This window comes from Dendrobates tinctorius, unplaced genomic scaffold (assembly GCF_039654945.1).
Source record: "Dendrobates tinctorius isolate UK_male_01 unplaced genomic scaffold, ASM3965494v1 ptg000038l, whole genome shotgun sequence".
NCBI classification, from domain to species: Eukaryota; Metazoa; Chordata; class Amphibia; order Anura; family Dendrobatidae; genus Dendrobates; species Dendrobates tinctorius.
Window position 1 is genome coordinate 28,672,433 of NW_027361706.1, and position 22,055 is coordinate 28,694,487.

Here is a 22,055-nt window from a genome sequence, read left to right on the forward strand (position 1 = left end):
CACTGGTGATGTCTCTACATTTGCAAAATCCACGGTCATTTTTTATTGCAGATTATTGTATTACTGCTGCCCTAAGGTCACACTAGTCACCAAAAAAAAAAAATCATGTGCTGTTCACTATAGCCGTATTTGTCAGAACGGAAACTGCTCCAAAGTCCTCAAGTTAATATTCAACTAAGGATGATTACTGTATATGACATGTTATATAAGAAGAGTCAGTGTCCGGGAAGGTTTTACTTCTCTGTAGACGCTCCATATATCTCTCTGCACCATGGCTGTAAGTTACTTCATGTTTTTTTTTTTCACACTTCCACTTTCCTTTTTCTTGCGTATCATCATTATCTGCTTTCTAGAATCGAGATATATTCCTATAGTGACAAATATTCAGAGTGACTCAGGCATTTATCTTTACTTGGTGTCTGAGCAGGACGGCTATAGTAATTGATTGACAGCTGTAACTTTTGGCAAGAAAACCTAGTAATCTGGGGATTTCTGAGGTTAATTAAAATGTTTTTTTTTCAGAAATAGGTCCACTTTTGGTCAATTATCGGTCATCCTCATACAACTGAATTAAACTGATCGGCAATTGTGGGCACAACTTGTAGACTAGAATCAAGAGTAGTCCTGGTTCTGGATAAAAGCAGATCAGACTTTATAGTCGTATACAACGTAGCCATAGATGGATCCGATAATCTGGCAGAAAATCAGGTCATAAATATAAGAAGATATTGTACCCAACTGTGCACCCAAAAAACCTGACAAACTCTCCAGTCCTATTTTTCATAAACTGTATCTCAGTGGGATGACTGGTTGACACTGTGATGTCTCACTGGCCATAGATATCAGTGTGATGTTGCTCTACCAATGGCACATTTAACCAAGAGTTACATTATAAGGGTTCGGTCACATGTTCAGTGTTTGGTCAATTTTTTACCTCAACATTTGTAAGCCAAAACCCGGAGTGGGTGATGAATACAGAAGTGGTGACGAGTCTCTATTATACTTTTCCTCTGATTGTTCCACTCCTGGTTTTGGCTTACGCATACTGAGGTAAAAAAAAAAACTCACCAAATACTCAACGTGTACATGTGACCTTCTAGACGTACACGAATTTGCCATTTTTCTCTACAAATGCCATACAATTGCCTAGTGAGAGAGGTCAATGTAGCTTAAATTACAGAACTATAAATCGTAGTGATGTGTCCTTGGTTAATGTCACCGATTTATTTTTAATTACCCAACTTGGCCCTTCCAGTTTAGGGCCCATTGAAGGCCACGTTCACTAATTGGTCAGTATTTTACCTCAGTATTTGTAAGCCAAAACCAGTAGTGGGTGATGAATACAGAAGTGGTGACGTGTTTCTATTATACTTTTCCTCTGATTGTTCTTCTGGCTTTGGCTTCCAAATACTGAGGTAAAATATTAACCAAATACGGATAGAGTGACCGCGGCCTAAAGCTCCAACACATCACAGTTTACACCATTTGAGTTTAGGATTGAGGCAAATGAGGAGCAATTCGGAATCACCCCAGCTCAGCCACCTACTCAGACAGATTTGTCGTATTTATGAAACACAAGAAATTATCACTTTAAGGCGATGTTCACACTGAACCAGGAGTGGGTGATAAATATAGAAGTGGTGGGTGACGTGTTTCTATTAGACTTTTCCTCTGATTGTTCCTCTCCTGGTTTTGGCTTATAAATACTGAGGTAAAATGCTGACCAAATACTGAACGTGTGAATGTGGCCTACAGCCTCATTCAGACTTCTATTTTTCAGGTACGTGTCCTGTCTATGTTTTTCTATGGGGCTGTTCATATTCTAATCAACGAATCTATGAAAAAAAATAGGACAATGCACAGGTGGCTTCTGCCTGTTTAATACAGTTTACGGCCATGCCCACATTTCACTATTTGGTGAGTATTTTACCTCAGTATTTGTCAGCCAAAACCAGGAAAGAAACAATCAGAGGAAAAGTATAATAGAACACATCACCACTTCTGGATTTATCACCCACTCCTGGTTTTGGCTTAAAAATACTGATGTAAAATACTGACCAAATACTGAACGTGTGAACGTGGTCTGAAGGATAAGAGAAGCTTGAAATTCTTGCTTTATTTTTCTTCTTATATACAAAGAAAAAAGAAGTCACACTGATATGAAGAATAAATACACAGACCAAAAATGGATGAAAATCAGATCCAGCACTCTGATGAAAACTGATCCAGGCTTAACAGGACTTTGGACGCTCCTAGTTGTAGGCACCCATAGAGATCTATAAGTTCACGCAGTCCTTTAATATGATTTAATACAATGCTTACAGATCTTTAATATGTCTCTATTAAGCCCCCCAAACACATTAGACTCTTGTGAACCTATCGATGGGTTTGGCCGACAGTCTAATGTGTATGGGAGCTTCAGACTAATGATTGTCGGGGTGGTTAAGGATCGGAGATGCCTGATTTTGGACTGTCAATCCTTTTGCTCTCCTGAAGATAACCCGCCTCCGGAAATGTCTCAGAGACAACAGAGGATAAAACCTCCTTTGTATAGGAAAGTCCGGAAAGGTAGCTGCCGGCTGAGGGTTCATTTGGCCAACAGTCATTTAATGTGTATGGTGCGCCGTAGAGTCGTCAGGAAAATATGGAGCACACACCGTCCTCTAGAGATGAGGGGCTGATAGGGGTGATGTATACTGAATATTATTTGTGTGCATATTAGTATGGTACTAATACACACCATGTCATAATAGTGTGGTGCAGTACAAACCATACGCTATTGGGTCATGCCTCTCCTGATGGCAGATTTAGTTGGTAAAAAGTGTCAGCCATATTGAATTTCAACATGCCCTCTATCTGGGAGATAACCACCCATATTATCCTGTCAAAAAATGTTATCTAAACCATAAAAAAATTACCAAAATGTAAAAATAGTGCAGAAATTCAGCTTTTATTGATAAGTAAATTCACTTTGCAAGTACACTGGTTGATATATGAATGCACTTGCAGTCTTCGGCTCTTCTTTGTTTCTCCCTACTGCCACACCCTGTTCCTTGATTGACAGTGGAGAGCAGAAGTGACATTATGCAGCAGAGCCTTTGTCTCCATTGTCAATCAATGGGGCAGCACTTGATGGAGAAGTGAGGAGCAGCCAAGGACTGCAAGTGCATTACAGTGCGTGTGGACCCAATTTTTTATATCAATAAAGAGCACATTTTGGCACAAGTTGACAATGTTTGACACCGTAATAGATATTTTTTTCCACTAAAATAATTGTGCTATCCTTGTACTGCATAATTAGACGGGGTCCTCCAGAAAGATACTCTCTTTTTATCCAAGCTTTATTTTGAGTTATTAATTGAGGCCCAGATGGAGCTACTCCTCTCTATTAAAGCACCATTAAAGTGTTTTAATTGAGCCTCTGGAGTGGTGCTTTAAATGTAATTCCCCTGCCCCCTGTCTTATACTCATCTGCCGCCACCTTCATCCTTTTCCAGCATCGCTCCCGTTGGTCTCCGGTGAAAAGTGACCTGCTGGCAGCTCCAGTGTTTCATGGAGCGGAGCGCCGGAGGTCACTTTTCAATACATCTCTATGGGAGCCTTATTCTGGCCTCGTTCTGACTTTCATAGACTTGTATTGAGCTCTTGTGACGTAACTTCTGGCTTCCGGATAGTTAGAAGTTACGAGCATAAGATGGTGCCGTAGGTCCGAAGCCGTGTTGGTAAAAGGTGAAGCGGCCGGGAAGTGACCATAAGAATGGGAGCAGGGGGCTTACATTTTAAGCGTCACTCCAGCTCTGAAAAAAAAAACCCTGGAGTGGTGCTTTAACTTATGTTTCTCTAAATGGAAATCTCAAGATGTTTTCTATGAGACATTCCGTATAAGAGATCTGCCTAATTGTAATAAGTATGCACTAGTAGGTTTTTGAGATATAATTGAGATGGATGACAAACCATTTTACTGTTCATGCCCCCTCATACACAGTGCCCCTTCCGCACCCCCATGACCTCTGCACCTGGCAGATTAGATCTGCCCTTTATTCATCCTTGATATGGAGCAGGTGGTTATCGGTACATAATTATCTCTGTTATTTCTGCTTTTATAGTCACATCTTATCAAGTTGTTCCCTTAACCTATTTAATGATCGTGAAGGGACATGGGAAAACAGGAAGCAATTAATGGTGCACAATTCATCTTCTTCAATGGCCTTGTTAGCTAAAACCCTGTTCCTCTTTATACAAGGGACGTAACTTTCAGAATTTATTTAATAGCTTGTGATTTGCCTTTTATTATTTTATTTAGTTGTTTTTACTAGAGTCTAAAGGTGACATACTAATGGAGTCCTTTACCATTCCTATTAATTACAAATGCATCACTTGCCTACATTAATTCTGACTGGCTAAAAGAGAACCTGTGAGGGTTATTATGTAAGGTAAAGTAAAGACATGGCTGTAATGGAGCTGTAATACTGATTACATTGATACCTTTTGTGAAGAAATCTTTTTTGTGGTTCTTCTGCAATCACTGTTTCAAGTTTTGTGCTCATTAGGTTTCGGTGCACAGGGGCCGGACTGTGCACTGGGTCTTCTCCTTCCGGTCTGTAATTCCCCGACCCCCCCCTCCTGCCTCCAGTCTGTGAATGACAGGTCACTGCTGAGATTTTAAACAGAGAAGGCGGTCATTCACAAACCGGAGGCAGGCGATGGGGCCAGGAAAACACAGACAGGGAGAAGAACCAGTGCACAGTCCGGCCCCTGTGCACCAAAATTTAATTAGCACAAATGTTTAAATGGTGATTAAAGAAAAACCTCAAAGTGGATGTCTTCACCAAAGGGTATCAATGTAATCAGTATTAAAGCACCATGTCTTTACATTACAAAGTCATGCTGACAGGACATCTTTAATTACTGTAGAATAATCACATTCTGCATAAGTCAATAGAACTGATTATAACAAAACTCACTTATCAGATAAGTATGGTTCTTTCTCAACTTCTAAGCCACTTCTTCTTCACCCCCCTGGCTCGTAAACTGATCAATTATTCTGAAAATTTACAAAAATCCATCTTTGTCAAAACAAGGCACATGGGCAACTCCCGTGGTCTTAGCGGCCTATTGACGTTTATGGAAAGGGGAGGGAGGAGAATGAAGGAGTAGCAATGAAAAAGAGACACTGAGACACACACACACACATAAAGATTGTGCTGCTAATTTGCAGATATTGTTTACCTCACTTCAGTGCTGGATTCACTGCTACACTGCTCAGTACTGCTGTATAATGTATTTTCTGCTGCTGCTTTTGTGTGTTACATAGAGACAGGATAGCAAGATTCCTTCATATTTCTTGCTTCCACCCGCAAACTCAGAGATAACTGAATATTAGACATTGAGCCTGCATAAGGGAAAAATTGGGAAAAATGCAGGATGTGAGTGATATAATCGGATGGATGACACTCGCCCTTTCAAGTCTCCTTTCAAGGTTCCGTGAAAAAAACTGAACCACACTTGGGTAAAATTGCATAGTGGTCTGATTATAATGGACTAACATAATAGACAAAATGGAAAAAGTTTTTTTTTCTTCTTTCCACCATTGAGAAAATTGGATTTAGCTCTGATCAGAGACTTATTAGCATAATCAGACCGATTTTCTCAGATGGAGAGAAAACGTTTGTGTGACCCTAGCCTTAGGTCCATTGCCATAAACCATCAAGTTACCAATAATTAATTTTTACTCTAGTAATTAATAGTATTTTAAATGTGAAAGTGACTAAAACATAAAAGCAAAGCCAAATAAATGTGTATTATGTCCCTTTGTGCGTATGTCTGAGTGAGATACAATATGAAAGTGTCAACTGAGTGCAATGATGAATTCCAATGTATAACAGTGAATATTTTTTTTTAAAAATAGGAGAAATTTGAAATGCTGAACCTTGAGCTGTCCAAGGGAGAAAGTTTAAAGCTTAAAGGAAAACTTTCAGGAGATGCCAAGAAGTAAGTTATTTGTTCCCTGTAACAGTAATGGTAATGATAAACAAGGGGGATCTAACAGGAGGTTTGCTGGAGAACCTACTTAGTGCAGATTGTCTAGAACAGAACATAGTAATACAACAATGAAGAATTCTAACATTATATTTAAACAATAGGATCAACCCTTGTAAACTGTCTATTTGGGCATGTAGGTCATAGGAAGCTGAATCAAATGATACCTTGATATCTGCAATCTGATGTCTTATTCAAGAGAAATCCTTGTTTTTCTTAATATGTAAATGAGCTGTTAAGATCTATGGGAGGGACACAGATCTCCATGATAATCCGCCCCTAGAGCTAATTTTACATGAAAGTGGGCGCTACCAGTGGGAGACATTTAATGACAGACGGTCTACTCTCTTGATCTACACGTCTCACACTGGAAACTCCTCCATTCATTTAAAATCATCTCTGGAGGCAGATTATCAGGGAGATCTATATCCAGCCTGTAGATCTTAACAGCTCATTTACATATTAAGAAAAATATGGATTTCTCTGGAATAAGGCTAGTTTCACACTAGCGTATGGCAGAGCTGCGGAGGGATGCGGACTTCTTTCATGAAGCTCCGCCCACTGCCGTGCCTCCTCCATTCAGCTCAGCTTACGTCAGCATGCGGCTTGTGTACCCTATCTTTAGCATTGATTTCGCAGGCCATGCCGATGTATGCAAATGCCTTCACATGTGTTGTTTTGACGGTGCGGCGACCTGCGCCGAACTCAACATGTTGGACTTTGTTGCGGTCACCACACCGTCAAAACGACGCATGTGGAGGCATCTGTATACATCGGCATGGCCAGAGTACCCAATGCTAAAGATAGGGTACACAGGCCACAGGCCGACATAGGCGGAGCTGAACGGAGGAGGCCCGGCAGTGGGTGGAGTTTCAGGGAGGAAGTCCGCATCCCTCTGCAGCTCTACCATACACTAGTGTGAAACTAGCTCTACCATACGCTAGTGTGAAACTAGCCTAAGACATTGGATCGCAGATATCAACGTATCATTTTATTCAATTTTATAAGACCTGTGTGCCAACAGAGGCAGCTTAGAAAGGTTGATTCTATTGACAGATGACCTTTACAGGGTTTTTCGACTTCATCCTTTGGATTGGTCTTCTTTATCAGGTCTCTAGGTCCAACATCTGGCTCCTTCACTGGCCAGATGTAGGAGCTTACAGAGTTGAACAGAACAGCTCAACTGTCTAGTGGCCGCTGCCAAGTCCTGAGGATTCTCTACTATATGAAGTTTTCTGTGAGCAGATCTGCCATTTAACAGTTGACTGAAGCTGTGCTCTTCAACTCCGCAACTGCTCACATCCAGCCAACAGCTGAACTGATGACAGCCGATTAGTGGAGGTGCTATCTGAAGGATAGGTAATCAATATCAATGTAGTGGAACAACTATTTAAAGGAAATCTGTCACCAGATTTCATACATTAATAACTAGGTCTCTTAGACCTGATGAGGCTGGTGTGATTAAGTAGAAAATGTATTTCAGAATGGCCGTATATTTCTGCTATTTAGATGTTTCAAGCTGGACCTCATTGCTCAATCAGGTAGGTAAACTTTAAAAAAAAAATTCTATAACAGTTATAACATGGCTTTTCAAAGTAAATACATTAGCCTCATCAGGTCTTAGGGCCCCGTCACACATAGCGACGCACCAGCGATCCCAACAACGATATGATCTTGTCAGGATCGCTGGTGTATCGCTACATGATCGCTGGTGAGCTGCCAAACAGGCAGCTTCACCAGCGATCAGCACCAGCGTCACGGGGGTAACAAGCGACGCATGTCACTTAGTTACCCACTGTGTACCTTAGTTACCAGCGCGCTGGTGCAGGGAGCTGGTAACCAAGGTGCACGTCGGGTTTCTAAGCGGCGCGCGGCACTTAGAAACCTGATGTGTACCTTGGTTACCAGCTCCCTGCACCAGCGCGCTGGTAACTAAGGTACACATCGGGTTTCTAAGCGCTGCGCGCCGCTTAGGAACCCTGTCTTTACCTTAGTTATCAGCGCCAGATCGCTGATCGCTGGTCTCCCGCCTGTCACACGCAGCGATGCACGCTGGCCAGCGGGAGACCAGCGATCAAAAAAATGTCCTGGCCATTCCAGGACGATCAGCGATAACTGGCGGGAGGGGCGGTCGCTGGTCAGTGTCACACACAGCGATCTCGCTGGTGAGATCGCTGTTGCATCACAAAACTTGTGACTCAGCAGCGATCTCGCTAGCGAGATCGCTATGTGTGACGGGGGCTTTAAATATCTATACTCAGTCTGTATTGTGAAATCTGGTGGCTGTAAAATAATGCATATCCTGTAAAATACTCAGGACTAGTTACCAGATAAAAATATAGTGGTTTATTTGGTTTCTTCCATCAAAGAAAGGTTATTACAGAAAAACAGGTGAATAAAAATAGGTGAAAGAGAAATTGTCCATTAGATCATGTTCTGAGATCCCACATGGCAAAAGCAACATGTATTCTTCTTCTCTCCGAGATCCTGAATAGCAAATGGCTGCTGTGTCTCAGTTCGGCTTCTCACATCGCCGTCAAGTAATATACCAGCTGTTATGTCATGTCATCTTGCGTCTGTCTCTCATGATGGTGAGGGAAGAAGAGGAGCGACCTCTACATTTAGCCATGAATTATATACGTCTCCTAAAGCACGTGGTCTCTACATATATGGAGCTGTCTTTCTACCATGAGCCAAGCTTAAAAATAGCCTATGTCATGTAAGCTAAAGCATTCTACAGAACTGGGTCTTATAAGAAATTAACGGATTATTAATATTTAACAATTCCCCCTTTTGAGGGAGACAGACATTAATTGGAACCCTCAAATATAACAAGATCTTCTTTCTTCTTTTCTTCTTCTTTGACAAAATAATTTAATATCAATAATAATAATAATAATAATAATAATAATATCAGATTACCGTTATAAGTACTCAATGACATAATTGATGTGAATTCATGTTATGGTAAGTCGTGAACAATATTCATATAAAATATGTATAATTATACTTCCCTAAGTCTAAATTGAAGCATCTCAGGTCCAGTCATCATCATCTGATGTCATCTGGTCTTCATTTTGATGTCTTCTGTCTTCTTCTTGGTTCTTTTAAAAATACAGTTTTCTTATAGCATATAGATGTTGTAGGAATTGTGTGGTGTATCAAATCAAAGTCCATAAATTCAAATGTTGATAAGAAACAAAGTCTATAGATGAAATGCAGCTTTAATATCTGTGCAGTGTCATCTTTAAAAACCTGGACTTACATTGGCTCGCCTTGGATATTCTGGAATCCTCCATCGGTACTGGTCTTTGAACAGGTGTGACGTCTTTGGTCAGCAAAGAAAGGGTTAAAATGACTCTTCCTTGCTAAACATAGCACCATAACCAGTCCTTGTCCTAATGCACAGGACATATGTCAGGGTTGTAGCTTCCTGATAATTACCTTCATTGTTCACCAGCTTTCATCGAAGCTTTTCAGGTGATTGAAAACCTCTGGAACTTGATAAGAACGTGATAACACCGTTCATCTCAGCATCATAGGATCATCGTCCTCTGGTTGTCAGGTTAGACACTTTAATTGTGACTGTCAGTGGTGGATACTGCACTTGTGACTGTCAGTGGTGGATACTGCACTTGTGACTGTCAGTGGTGGATACTGCATTTGTAATTAACACAGTCTATTACTCAGTAATCATAGCTTTGTTACCTTCTGGGATTTCTGGATCGCGGCATTCTTCTTCTTGCAACTGATAAAAATCAATGAAGTTTAGAAATGTGAAAAGTCTTTATTAACATAATTTCAGTATCTTGCTTGAAGTCTTCATTCCCTATTCTATACCAAATCTGGTAATTTCCCTATCCCATAATATCACAGCGTACCATAGCAATCAGTAATATCCATATAATTATTATCAGAATTTGTACTGTATATGGATTTCAATATTTGAAATAATAAACCAATAATAAGTGATAATACATTATTATCCATTTTTTTCATGTGATAGAACATTTTTATGTCATAGGTGTAATTACCTTTTTCAACCCATAGGTGTCACTGTGTTTTATGTAACCAGTGTTATCATCTTTATTAATAAGGAATATATTCATTATACTAATAATATGTAGGAATGTATAGCCATGAACCAAAATAAGAATATATGAGTGAGCGAATGAATGAATAAAAGAATTGTTGCATATAACTCAGAAGTGAAACATTTTCTTAGTAATAGAACCATATAATTGCTATATTTAATGAAGCAATATTCTCAGTAGATATTACTTTACTAAATATTGGTGAAAGAATTAAAAATAATGAAAAATAAGAATAAAAATAAAAATAAGAATAAGGCCTTTATGTTGATGCAGAGTAGTTATGTCTTCAAATTATGCAACTTTGCATGTAATTCCTCTTAGTGTAAAGAAATGACTCTTTATAATACTTGTTATTATACCCAATACTTATACCATTGTACCTTATTAATATTTTTTCCTATTAAAATGTGTGAAGAAGAAGTATTAATCAAATGTGATTATGTAGTCAGGATAAAAAACATATTTCCCCCTTAATACCAAAAAATATTGTTTCATGAAATAATTCATTTATCAAAACCAAAATTAAAAATAATTAATGTATAAATTATGTGAATTTATACTTGCTTATACCATTATTTGTCTGAAGATGTGTAACCATCAAAATTAATTTTAATATCATAAAATTATCCTTTGGAAAAATTAATTTAAATGTAGTTTAAGATTAACACACTTGGACAGAGAAGGAAGGTCCACTATTCCCAGATGCAGCTGGTGAATACCAGGCTCTGTGCTGGTGCCTGTTTAAAAGAGCTAAAGCTGATAAGGAAAGAATAGATTTTTTTCCTAAACTATTTTCTATTTTGTTGTGCGATTGCACTTATCCACAATTAACTAAATCAAAAAATAATTACTATAGAAATACAGAAATATATGTTGTATAGATAATATTTCATTATGTATCTTAATATTCTAATAATTTCCTAAAGATAAAAGCTTTGGGGTTTTTTTTTTTTTTTCTTTCTCTCATGCATTCAGGATCCTGAGGTCTCACAAACGTATCACATTACTCGCTCAGCAGCTGCTCATACACTCAGTCACTGTCACTCAGACTGTGTCACATATTAACTTTAAACCAAATACCTCACATATGAAAGTGTGATGAATACACGTATTTTAACCCAAATTATCCTAATTATCAATGCATTGTAAACTATTTCAATTTAGTCTCTTAATATTTCTTTGAATATTCCCCAAATACACATGACATAAATATATGTATAGCTATACTTGACATTTAGGCCTGGAAAAAAAATTCCATTGCTTTGCAAAAGTTGAGACCCCCTTTAAAATTCTTTTCCTAAGGAACAGGGACATAGTATACTGGTATACTTGTATTATTAGAACAAGGTTCAAATTCCCCTGCTGTGGTAGTCATTCAAACCATGCAGTAAAAAAGCACACACCCAGAACATTTTAAAAAGCAATTGGTTATTTCCTTTTAAGGGTTAGATATATAAAATCATGCAATTATTGCAACATCCTGTGTAAATAAAGGCATAAATCCTTGGAAGAGAATTTTTCTCGATTAAGTCCTGCTTTGAAATGAAAATTCTAAGGAAACATAAAAAATAAGGTTAATATCATATAATTCTAAATATTATTACTGATGTAGATTTTAATTTTCATTAAAAAATACAGTTCTACTATTTCTACTTCTACAAACACTCTATATATATACTGTATGACTATGTATATATCCACAAACCATAAAACTACAGGATTATACTCTATAAAATAATTACATATAACTCACTAATTGTATAACACTGTTACACAATATATATATTACTTTTTCTAACCAATTCCTACACCCATACTTATTTCTCTGCAAAAAATATCCTGAAAGGTTCTTGCCATTTTAAAGCTGATAGATTCTTGGAGCAGAGTATTCAGTTTACAGGCCATGATGTCACTCACCACCTGTTTCTGTCTGTTAAATTCGGCCATCTTTGTTACAGAAAGAAAATCAGAACTCATCATTTTTCTTAATTCAATTTGTGTCTTTTCGGTGTTCTTTTGCATCATTCCATATGGCTTATAACAAACATGTGATCTCCTTTGTACTTCATATATTTGGGGAAAACTCATTTTAGAAGGTTTTGCTAATACAGGCTTCTGATAAGATTTTACTCTGCCTGTCTTTACAAAATTAGCACAATTTACTTTCCTTTCACGATTCTCGTGTTTCCTGGCAAAATCAAGAAATTGCGCACATTCAAACAAAGAATCTTTTTGTGACGCAATAACACGAGATGCAGGATTTAGAAACCAAAATTTGCTTACAAAACTCCTTATGAGGGACGGTGTTTTGACATTCTCACTCAGCATTCTATACAAACGTTCATATATGGACATGAACGTAAAAATACATTCCTTCCGACCAATCCTTAATTTTTGAAGAATATCAATATCTGGATGATTTTCATTTGATGAACAAAAAATGAGAATTTTTAATCTGTCCTTATCAGTTAAATTCTCATGTGTCTCACCAGATAACTTTAAAGACAATCTCCTAGCAAAATTTACAGGGATCCACATTTTGAACAACTGATTCTTCTCCTCATTAGATAAATCAAAGTTACCAGAACAACTTTCAAAGATCTCAGAGTTTCTACAAACATCTATTTTGTTGTCATAAGCAGGAATTATTTGGCATATTTTTATCAAATTCTTCCTCACGCTACTTCGGATTTGGGCCTGTGAGTCTTCTATTTTTAGTGGTACGTCTTTCCCTTGTACGTCCTCTACGTCAGTTCTGAAGTCTCCTCCTACTTCTCCATCTTGTTCCACGTCTGCAAGGTCACCTTCAATAGCTGCTACTACTTGTAACTGTTTCTCCACATTACAGTGAATCTCGGGAATATCACTATCCTCTACACAATCATTTTTAGATTTCTCTGACACAGATCTATGAAATATATCTACCATCTGTAGAATATTTTTTAATCTCTCTCTTTCTCTATTGAAAAACTTAGAATCTAACCTCTGATTCTCGAGTTCACACTCGGCATATAAACTTAACCATAAAACTTCTGAATTAGAATTGTCTACAGACTTAAATTTCAATTTACTCTGCTTAGCAAGACAATTAATGACATCCATTTCTCTTACCTTGAAATGTCTCAGCTTGTTCCCTTTGATGGACAACGCTGGGTTCCTGTCTTTACACGTCTGGCTTACGTCTGGTACTTTTGGCACTTGTAGTACTTCTCAATCTATCTGGTACTTCTTACTTCTAGGTTCTATGTGATTCTTGTAAGTAGTGGAATTCCCGATAACTTGCACATATGATTTGACGTTAGCAAAGTCCAATCCCCCGTGTGTGCAAGTTGAGGGAAATCCGCAAAAAAGTACAAAAATTCAGATCTGGCTGGCTCTCCAATGTAAAATAATGCATATCCTGTAAAATACTCAGGACTAGTTACCAGATAAAAATATAGTGGTTTATTTGGTTTCTTCCATCAAAGAAAGGTTATTACAGAAAAACAGGTGAATAAAAATAGGTGAAAGAGAAATTGTCCATTAGATCATGTTCTGAGATCCCACATGGCAAAAGCAACATGTATTCTTCTTCTCTCCGAGATCCTGAATAGCAAATGGCTGCTGTGTCTCAGTTCGGCTTCTCACATCGCCGTCAAGTAATATACCAGCTGTTATGTCATGTCATCTTGCGTCTGTCTCTCATGATGGTGAGGGAAGAAGAGGAGCGACCTCTACAGTTAGCCATGAATTATATACGTCTCCTAAAGCACGTGGTCTCTACATATATGGAGCTGTCTTTCTACCATGAGCCAAGCTTAAAAATAGCCTATGTCATGTAAGCTAAAGCATTCTACAGAACTGGGTCTTATAAGAAATTAACGGATTATTAATATTTAACAGTGGCAGATCCTTTTTATAGGTTTTTTTCACAATTAACAGGAATCAACTAACAAATAGGTGATAAATGGTTGATAGCTGATTACAAGAAAAATCCCACAACCACAGTGAGGAGGAGTTTGAATGAGACAATTGTCAAGCATATGCTTTGCCGCGCATATCAATGTCTGAGGGACTGATGGAGACCATCAAGGATGATGCTTGACTTTTTTGTGTCAACCACATAGTCATAGAATAGAGAGATAGGCTTGACCATCGCACCATTCAAACTCCTTACTACACATTGGCAGGCAGGTGCTCTAGTCTCTTATTCTAGTGATAGGCAGGGATGTCAGCTGTCAGAACCTCGGTGAACAAACTGCTTGTTTCCTTCACAGCTTCTCCTTCAATCTGGGCCGTAGTGCCAGTGATATAGGCCTACATTTTAATCCTCGTCTCGCCGAGAACACAATTGTGTGCAACTCCAAGAACAACAACAGCTGGGAAAAGGAGCAAAGAGATGGACACCAGTGCTTTTCCCCAGGGACAGATGTTAAAGTAGGTGCCGTGCAATAAGATTAAAAAAGTGTCATGTCTAAGAGGGAGCCTACATATCAGAGATATACATTAGCAGCACTTAAAAAATTCAAGCCTGCATAAAATATAAAAAGTATCAATTCAGTGCACCACCTATGTGTTAGCGATAACAAGAGACTTCCATGGTTGACAGTCTGTGGTCTCAGTGTGGTGCCTGGAGTATCCACTGGTCTGGCATCCAGGTCAAATAGCTCTCAATGGACCAAAAGGATATGTTCTCTAGCACCAAAGGGAAGTAGTTAGCTATACTTAAGGATTGTTTTACCCGAAATGCGTAACATTTTTATTTAAATAGGTGCACATTCTCCCAATTTTTTTATCCCACATAATTGTCACGCATGCAGGTGGCGCCCGTGGTTCGTGGACCTACGGTGCCAGGTTTGCCATGGAGGGGCATAGCTAATCGTCTACTTGGTGTTCACTGGAGCTCCTGATGGTGGAACTATGCTTGAGCTTCAGGTAGTCCCCAATACTGTAGCTGCTTACCCCAGGGATCAGGTTTACAGACACGGACACAGGCTCCGTTTAGACTATTCCATGGGCAGGATGGGTACTGACAAGAGTCACAGGCAGGACCAGATTCAGAGACTGGTATAACAGTCCAGACAATGTGGAATGCACGGAGGGGTACACGTTCAGACACACCGGTCTCGGGTACTGTTCAGGTACCACCGGAGCGGCTTCAGAGTCAGATACTGCCAATGCAGTTTCAGATTCATGTTCCACCGAATGAGGTTTCAGGATTCAGGCGCTAGCAGCACAACGGCCAGGGTTTCGGGTTCTGGGCCTGGCTACACAAGGACCAGTGGTTTGAGTTCTACGCCTGACTACACAAAGACCAAGGATTTTGGTTCTGGGTCTGGCCGCACAAGGACAAAGGGTTTGAGTCCTGGACCTGGCCGCACAAAAACAAAGTGTTTGGGTTCTGGGCCTGGCCGCACAAAGACCAAAGGTTTGGGTTCTGGACCTGGCCGTACAAAGACCAAGGGTTTGGGTTCTGGACCTTGCCGCACAAAGACCAAGAGTTTTGGTTCTGGGCCTGGCCGCACAAGGACCATGGGTTTTTGTTCTGGGCCTGGCTGGTCAAGGACCAGGGACTCAGGTTCCAACTAATCAGGATTCTAGTACATCGGACCAGGCAATGTACAGGTGCACACAATACACAAGGAGCAAGAACTATAGGGGTAACTCAGGCACCTCTCTATGGAGAAGGTGCCTTTTATATAAGATGTCTCCCAACTATTGGCTTGGGGCATCTTTACAGGTGCATGCTGCCCCTTTAAGAACAGGGGACATGCACGCGTGCACTAGGTACGCCACCTGGAAGGGCACAGGAGACAGGTGGCAGATAGCATGGCCGGGACCATGCCGAGGGGCCGGGCGGTGAATATGTTGCTGTCCCTCCTGGAGGGAGTAAGGAGAGCCTTGCAGGGACGCCAGTATTAGCATCACAATGATGAAAAGCTAAGTTTTAACTACTTTCCTTTCATGATGAAGAACATCCCCTTTAGGGCCATTGAGAACTTGAAATGCAGCTTGAGGTTTCTTGATGATGAAGTATCCTCCATAATACATTGGCCAACTTGCCTAAGATGTAGAAATAATGGAGAACAGAGTACACCGCAAGCAGCGTTAGATAGACCTTGGGTGTCTTCTAAAATGTGAAAATCTACTTTTGGGGGTTCTAAATGCTGTAAGCATGTAATATTTATATACATTTTGATTTTTTTTAAATTTCTTCCATAGGTCTCAATCCAATTTCATGGAGACAAATTTGTTGTGAAACTTCCGGATGGTCATGAGATCTCATTTCCAAATCGCCATGGGTATGATAAACTCACGTACCTGTCTGTCAAAGGTGACTTCAAGGTCACATCTTTCAAATATGAATGAAACGTCACTTGCTACTTTCCACAATAAATCATGTTTTGGCTAATAAAAAGGAATGTTGTATTCTTGATTTAAACCAGGAAACTGAAGTTATGTGAATCAATATCACTTATTTGGGTAGTTTTCGGCTGTCTGACACAAATCCTGGAGAGATAATCATACATGCAAGAGCCAGAAAAAGAAGAAAAGGCTATCCACTTCTAGGCTTGGATTTCAATTATTTGATCTCTATAGGGTTTTTTTTCCACCAAGTTGGAAGTAAAGTTTATATACAAAGATCAAACATGCAGTAACCAGTTAGCTGTAGATAACAGACTAAATAACAGCCAGTAAGTTGTTTCTAGGGCCAGCAAGAGGCTTTTGTGTGCCAAAAGAGGCACGGCTTCAGGAGTCGGAGGCAGAATACCACCACAGAAAACATTAATGTAGGTTCATCTAATATATGCAGCTCATACTGTGCACCAGCTCATACAAAGTCTGCCCTGGAGTCTGGAAAAGAACACAGAAGACAAAAAAACTGATAGGGAGAAATGTAGTTATGAAGGAGGATTAAAATAATGCATTTACTAGCTGAAGATCCCGGCGTTGCCCGGGCATAGTAACTAACTCCGGTTAGTTATAACAAATTATAATGATTATATCTATATATATAAAGCTGAGTGTAGAGCCCCGCCCACTCCGCATAGCCACATTCACTATAATATCCCACATCATCCTGTCAGCCAGAGCTACCGGACTACTACCCCTAATATTCCACATCGTCCTGTCAGCCAGAGCCACGAGACTACTACCCCTAATATCCCACATCATCCCGTCAGCCAGAGCCACCGGACTACTACCACTAATATCCCACATCATCCCGTCAGAGCCACCGGACTACTACCCCTAATATCCCACATCATCCCGGCAATGCCACCGGACTACTACCCCTAATATCCCACATCATCCCATCAGCCAGAGCCACCGGACAACTACCACTAATATCCCACATCATCCCGTCACAGCCGCCGGACTACTACTACTAATATCCCACATCATCCCCTCAGAGCCACCGGACTACTACCCCCTAATATCCCACATCATTCTGTCAGAGCCACTGGACTACTACCCCTAATATCCCACATCATCCCGTCAGCCAGAGCCATCGGTCTACCCCCCCTAATATCCCACATCATCCCATCAGCCTGGGGTCAGAACCAGAGCGCTGAGAGGAACGGTCCTAACTTCCATACCGGGGATCCCTTTAAGAGAGGCCTGGCATCAGAACCAGAGTGCTGAGTGGATTTGCCCTGACTTCCATACAAATGATCCCTTTAATAGAAGCCTGGGTGAGAGTCAGAGCGCCGAGGGATTTACCCTAACTTCCATACCGGAGATCCCTTTAAGAGAGGCCTGGGGTCAGTAACAAAGTGCACAGTGGATTTGCCCTCACTTCCATACCTGGGATCCCTTTAAGAGAGCCTGGGATCAGAACCAGAGCGCTGAGTGGATTTGCCCTGACTTCCATACAAATGATCCCTTTAATAGAAGCCTGGGGTCAGAACCAGAGCGCTGAGTGGAATTGCCCTAACTTCCATACCAGGGATCCCTTTAAGAGAGCCTGGGATCAGAACCAGAGCGCTGAGTGGATTTGCCCTGACTTGCATACTAATGATTCCTTTAATAGAATCATGGGGTCAGAATCAGAGCACTGAGGGATTTGCCCTGACTTCCATACCAGGGATCCCTTTAAGAGAGGCCTGGGGTCAGTACCAAAGTGCAGAGTGGATTTGCCCTAACTTCCATAACAATGATCCCTTTAAGAGACCCTGGGATCAGAATCAGAGCACTGAGGGATTTGCCCTAACTTCCATACCAGAGATCCTTTTAAGAGGGAAGATGTGCCTATGGGATGGAGGATGTGTGATGGGTATATGGACACGGGAGGGGGTGATTCATTTCTGTCACGAGCTCTCTGCTCCTTTCTGGGGGGCAGACAATAGTTAGGAGCTTATGTTCCTGGGGATGCTAGATTTCTCCCACCCGGTCAGAGTCTGCTGAGGTGTTGTGGAGTGGGAAAATTGTTGCTCATAGCAACCAATCACAGCTCAGCTTCTTTTAAACAGCTCTGGTGAAATGAAATATGCTTCGTGATTGGTTGGTGATACACACATGCATTCAATTTTATATATATAGATTTTAATAATTTATTTAACAGCAAAATATATATATATATATATCACACCATATTTTTCGGACTTAAGACACACCGGACCATAAGACGCACCCCAATTTTCAGTAGGAAAATAGGGGAAAGAAAATAATGTGTCAAATGGGGGTCCATCTTACAGTCCGAATTCAGCTTACCTGGGAAGGGATCCGGCACAGGTGGAGAAGTAGTCACAGGGGTCATTCAGTGGTCCAGGCTCGTGCGGTGGCGGCTCTGTGCCGGGGCAGGTTGGTTGTGCTGGGGCAGCTGCGCTGGGGTAGGGGCAGCTGTGCTGGGGCAGGGGCAGCTGTGCTGGGGCAGCAGTGCTGAGGCAGGTGGGCTCTGCGGTGGTGGCAGCTGTGCTGGGGCAGGGGCAGCAGTGCTGAGGCAGGGGCAGCTGTGCTGGGGCAGGTGGGCTCTGCGGTGGTGGCAGCTGTGCTGGGGCAGGGGCAGCAGTGCTGGGGCAGGGGCAGCAGTGCTGGGGCAGGGGCAGCAGTGCTGGGGCAGGTGGGCTCTGCGGTGGTGGCAGCTGTGCTGGGGCAGCAGTGCTGAGGCAGGGGCAGCTGTGCTGGGGCAGGTGGGCTCTGCGGTGGTGGCAGCTGTGCTGGGGCAGGGGCAGCAGTGCTGGGGCAGGGGCAGCAGTGCTGGGGCAGGGGCAGCTGTGCTGGGGCAGGGGCAGCTGTGCTGGGGCAGGGGCAGCTGTGCAGGGGCAGGTGGGCTCTGCGGTGGTGGCTGCTGTGCTGAGGCAGGGGCAGCTGTGCTGGGGCAGGGGCAGCAGTGCTGAGGCAGGGGCAGCTGTGCTCTGCGGTGGTGGCAGCTGTGCTGAGGCAGGGGCAGCTGTGCTGGGGCAGGGGCAGCAGTGCTGGGGCAGCAGGGCTGGGGCAGGGGCAGCAGGGCTGGGGCAGGGGCAGCAGGGCTGGTGGCAGCGGGCGGTGCTCTGCGGTGCGGTGGTGGCAGCGGGCTGTGCTCCGGTGCAGGGGCCGCGGCTCCGCCGGCATTTCTTCGCAGCCCGGAGGCCCCCGCAGTTCCCATGCTGGCCGCCGCCATGTTGCGGTGGCCTCTGGGAGCATGGACGCCGGAAAGATGGCCGCCGGTCCGGGGACGGCGTAGGCGCGGGATCAGATCTCGTCCTGAGATCTCGGGGGACGAGATTCAAATCTCGGCAACGAGATCTCATCCCCCGAGATCTCGGGACGAGATCTGAAGCTGCGCATGCGCCGTCCCCGGACTGGCGGCCATCTTCCCGGCGTCCATGCTCCCGGAGGCCACCGCAACATGGCGGCGGCCAGCAAGGGAACTGCGGGGGCCTCCGGGCTGCGAAGAAATGCCAGCGGAGCCGCCACCCCTGCCCCGGAGCACAGCCCGCTGCCACCACCGCACCGCAGAGCCCCGCCCTCTGCCACCAGCCACCAGGTTAGTACCGTGTATTGCGACCATAAGACGCACCCCCACTTCCCCCAAAATTTTTTGGGAAAAAAGTGCGTCTTATGGTCGGAAAAATGCGATTATATATATATATATATATATATATATATATATATATATATATATATATATAGTAGGGATTCGCTCTGGTAGGTAATGGCAGGGCTGCAGTGGCGAGGCAACACACAGGCTTTTAAAGTTCAATTTCAGTGGTTTAATGTCACTTTGCAAACAGCAGATTAACAGAAAGTAAGGAAAAACATAAATATACTCCAGCTTGGAGAACCACTGGTCCCAGACTCACCCCTTGCACGAGACGGGCTTAACTAAGTGGCTGCCAGGTCCGTGGCATCCGCCAGATGCCATTCCCAGGGTTTTTGAGAGTCTTGCTGCTATAGTCCTGCAGCACGAGGATCCTGTATACAAGTTCAGGCTAAGTCCAGCCAAGTTCCTGTAACTTCCAGACACACACTCACCATATGCCAAACACCAACCTCCATTACATAGCCCATAACCCCTACTACAAGTGAGGTAAACATCACATGGGCTGATCACGTGACCATGACATCATCGCAGGTCCCGTCTTTAGGGAAAAACCCGGCCAAACATTAACCTGCTGGGAGAAATGTATCTCCCATCCAGTAAAACACCCTTTATTGTACCACATACCTCCCTCCTATGTTCAACCCTAAGGGGGTGGACACATGACATACAGTGAACTCTGGACAGGGCATCTGCATTCCCCTGTAGTCTGCCTTCCCGATGTTCTACTGAAAATTTAAAATTTTGCAGGGACCGGAACCACCTGGTGACTCGGGCATTTGTTTCCTTAGCTTGACTCATCCACGTAAGAGGGGAATGATCTGTCACCAACCGAAATGTTCTCCATAGCAAATAGCGCAATGACTCCAGTGCCCACTTGAAGGCCAGGCACTCTCTCTCCACAATACTGTACCTGGTTTCAGCTGGGGTAAGCTTCCGGCTTAGGAAACTAACGGGATGCTCTTCCCAGTTAACCTCCTGAGACAGCACGGCCCCAAGCCCTATCTCAGAGGCATCTGTCTGCACAACGAACTCTTTTTTGAAATGATCAGGACTGGTGTACCACACAGTACCCCTTTTAACTTTGTAAAGGCCTCCTCTAACTGATCATTCCAGTGGACCATCACAGATTTCCTCCCTTTTAAGCAGTCTGTTAAAGGTGCGGACAGGGTTGCAAAGTTGAGAATGAACCTCCTGTAATATCCCACCAAACCTAAAAAGGCTTTTACCTGTTTTGTTGTGAGGGGACGGGGCCAGTTCTGAATTGCCTCAACTTTGTTTACTTGAGGCTTGAGAACTCCTCTCCCAATGACGTAACCCAAGTACTGAGCTTCCTCCAACCCTATGGAACACTTCTTTGGGTTGGCAGTTAGCCCTGCTTGTCGCAGAGAGTCTACCACTGCCAGTACTTTTGCTAAGTGACTTTCCCAGTCCGTGCTGTACACAATAATATCGTCTAGATAGGCTGAGGCATAGCGGCGATGGGGACGGAGAACAATATCCATTAATCGCTGGAACGTTGCTGGTGCGCCATGGAACCCAAAGGGTAACACCTTATACTGGAACAGCCCCTAGGGTGTTACAAAAGCCGTTTTTTCCTTCGCCGCCTCTGTTAGGGGTACCTGCCAATAACCTTTTGTAAGGTCCAGAGTTGTAAAATACCATGCCTGCCCAAATCGCTCTATCAACTCGTCAACCCGAGGTATAGGGTAGGCGTCAAACTTTGAAATGTCATTAAGTTTTCTAAAACCATTACAGAATCTTAGAGACCTATCAGGCTTGGGTATTAGGACTATTGGGCTGGCCCACTCACTTTGGGACTCTATGACCCCTAACTGTAGCATAGTTTTTACCTCTTCCGAGATGGCTTGTCGCCGGGCCTCAGGCACCTGATATGGCTTTAGTCGGACTTTGGCCTGTGG

The 22,055-nt window shown here is 42.5% G+C and overlaps 1 protein-coding gene across 1 annotated transcript; it reads left to right on the forward strand.

The window, feature by feature from the left end:
* The first annotated feature begins 208 nt into the window (after nucleotides 1-208).
* LGALS2 (galectin 2) lies at nucleotides 209-16,530 on the forward strand. Its single transcript, XM_073574334.1, has 4 exons — nucleotides 209-277; nucleotides 5,909-5,991; nucleotides 14,390-14,549; nucleotides 16,335-16,530. The coding sequence occupies exons 1-4, from the start codon at nucleotides 272-274 to the stop codon at nucleotides 16,479-16,481; spliced, it is 396 nt and encodes a 131-aa protein (XP_073430435.1). The 5' UTR covers nucleotides 209-271; the 3' UTR covers nucleotides 16,482-16,530.
* The last annotated feature ends 5,525 nt before the right edge of the window (nucleotides 16,531-22,055 follow it).

Excerpts from the sequence above, each read along its gene's own strand:
- LGALS2 (XM_073574334.1), top strand. Across the intron at positions 5,992-14,389 it reads CTTTCAGGAGATGCCAAGAA|CTTCTCCTTCAATCTGGGCC; the intron begins GTAAGTTATTTG and ends TTTCCTTCACAG. Across the intron at positions 14,550-16,334 it reads CCCCAGGGACAGATGTTAAA|GTCTCAATCCAATTTCATGG; the intron begins GTAGGTGCCGTG and ends TTTCTTCCATAG.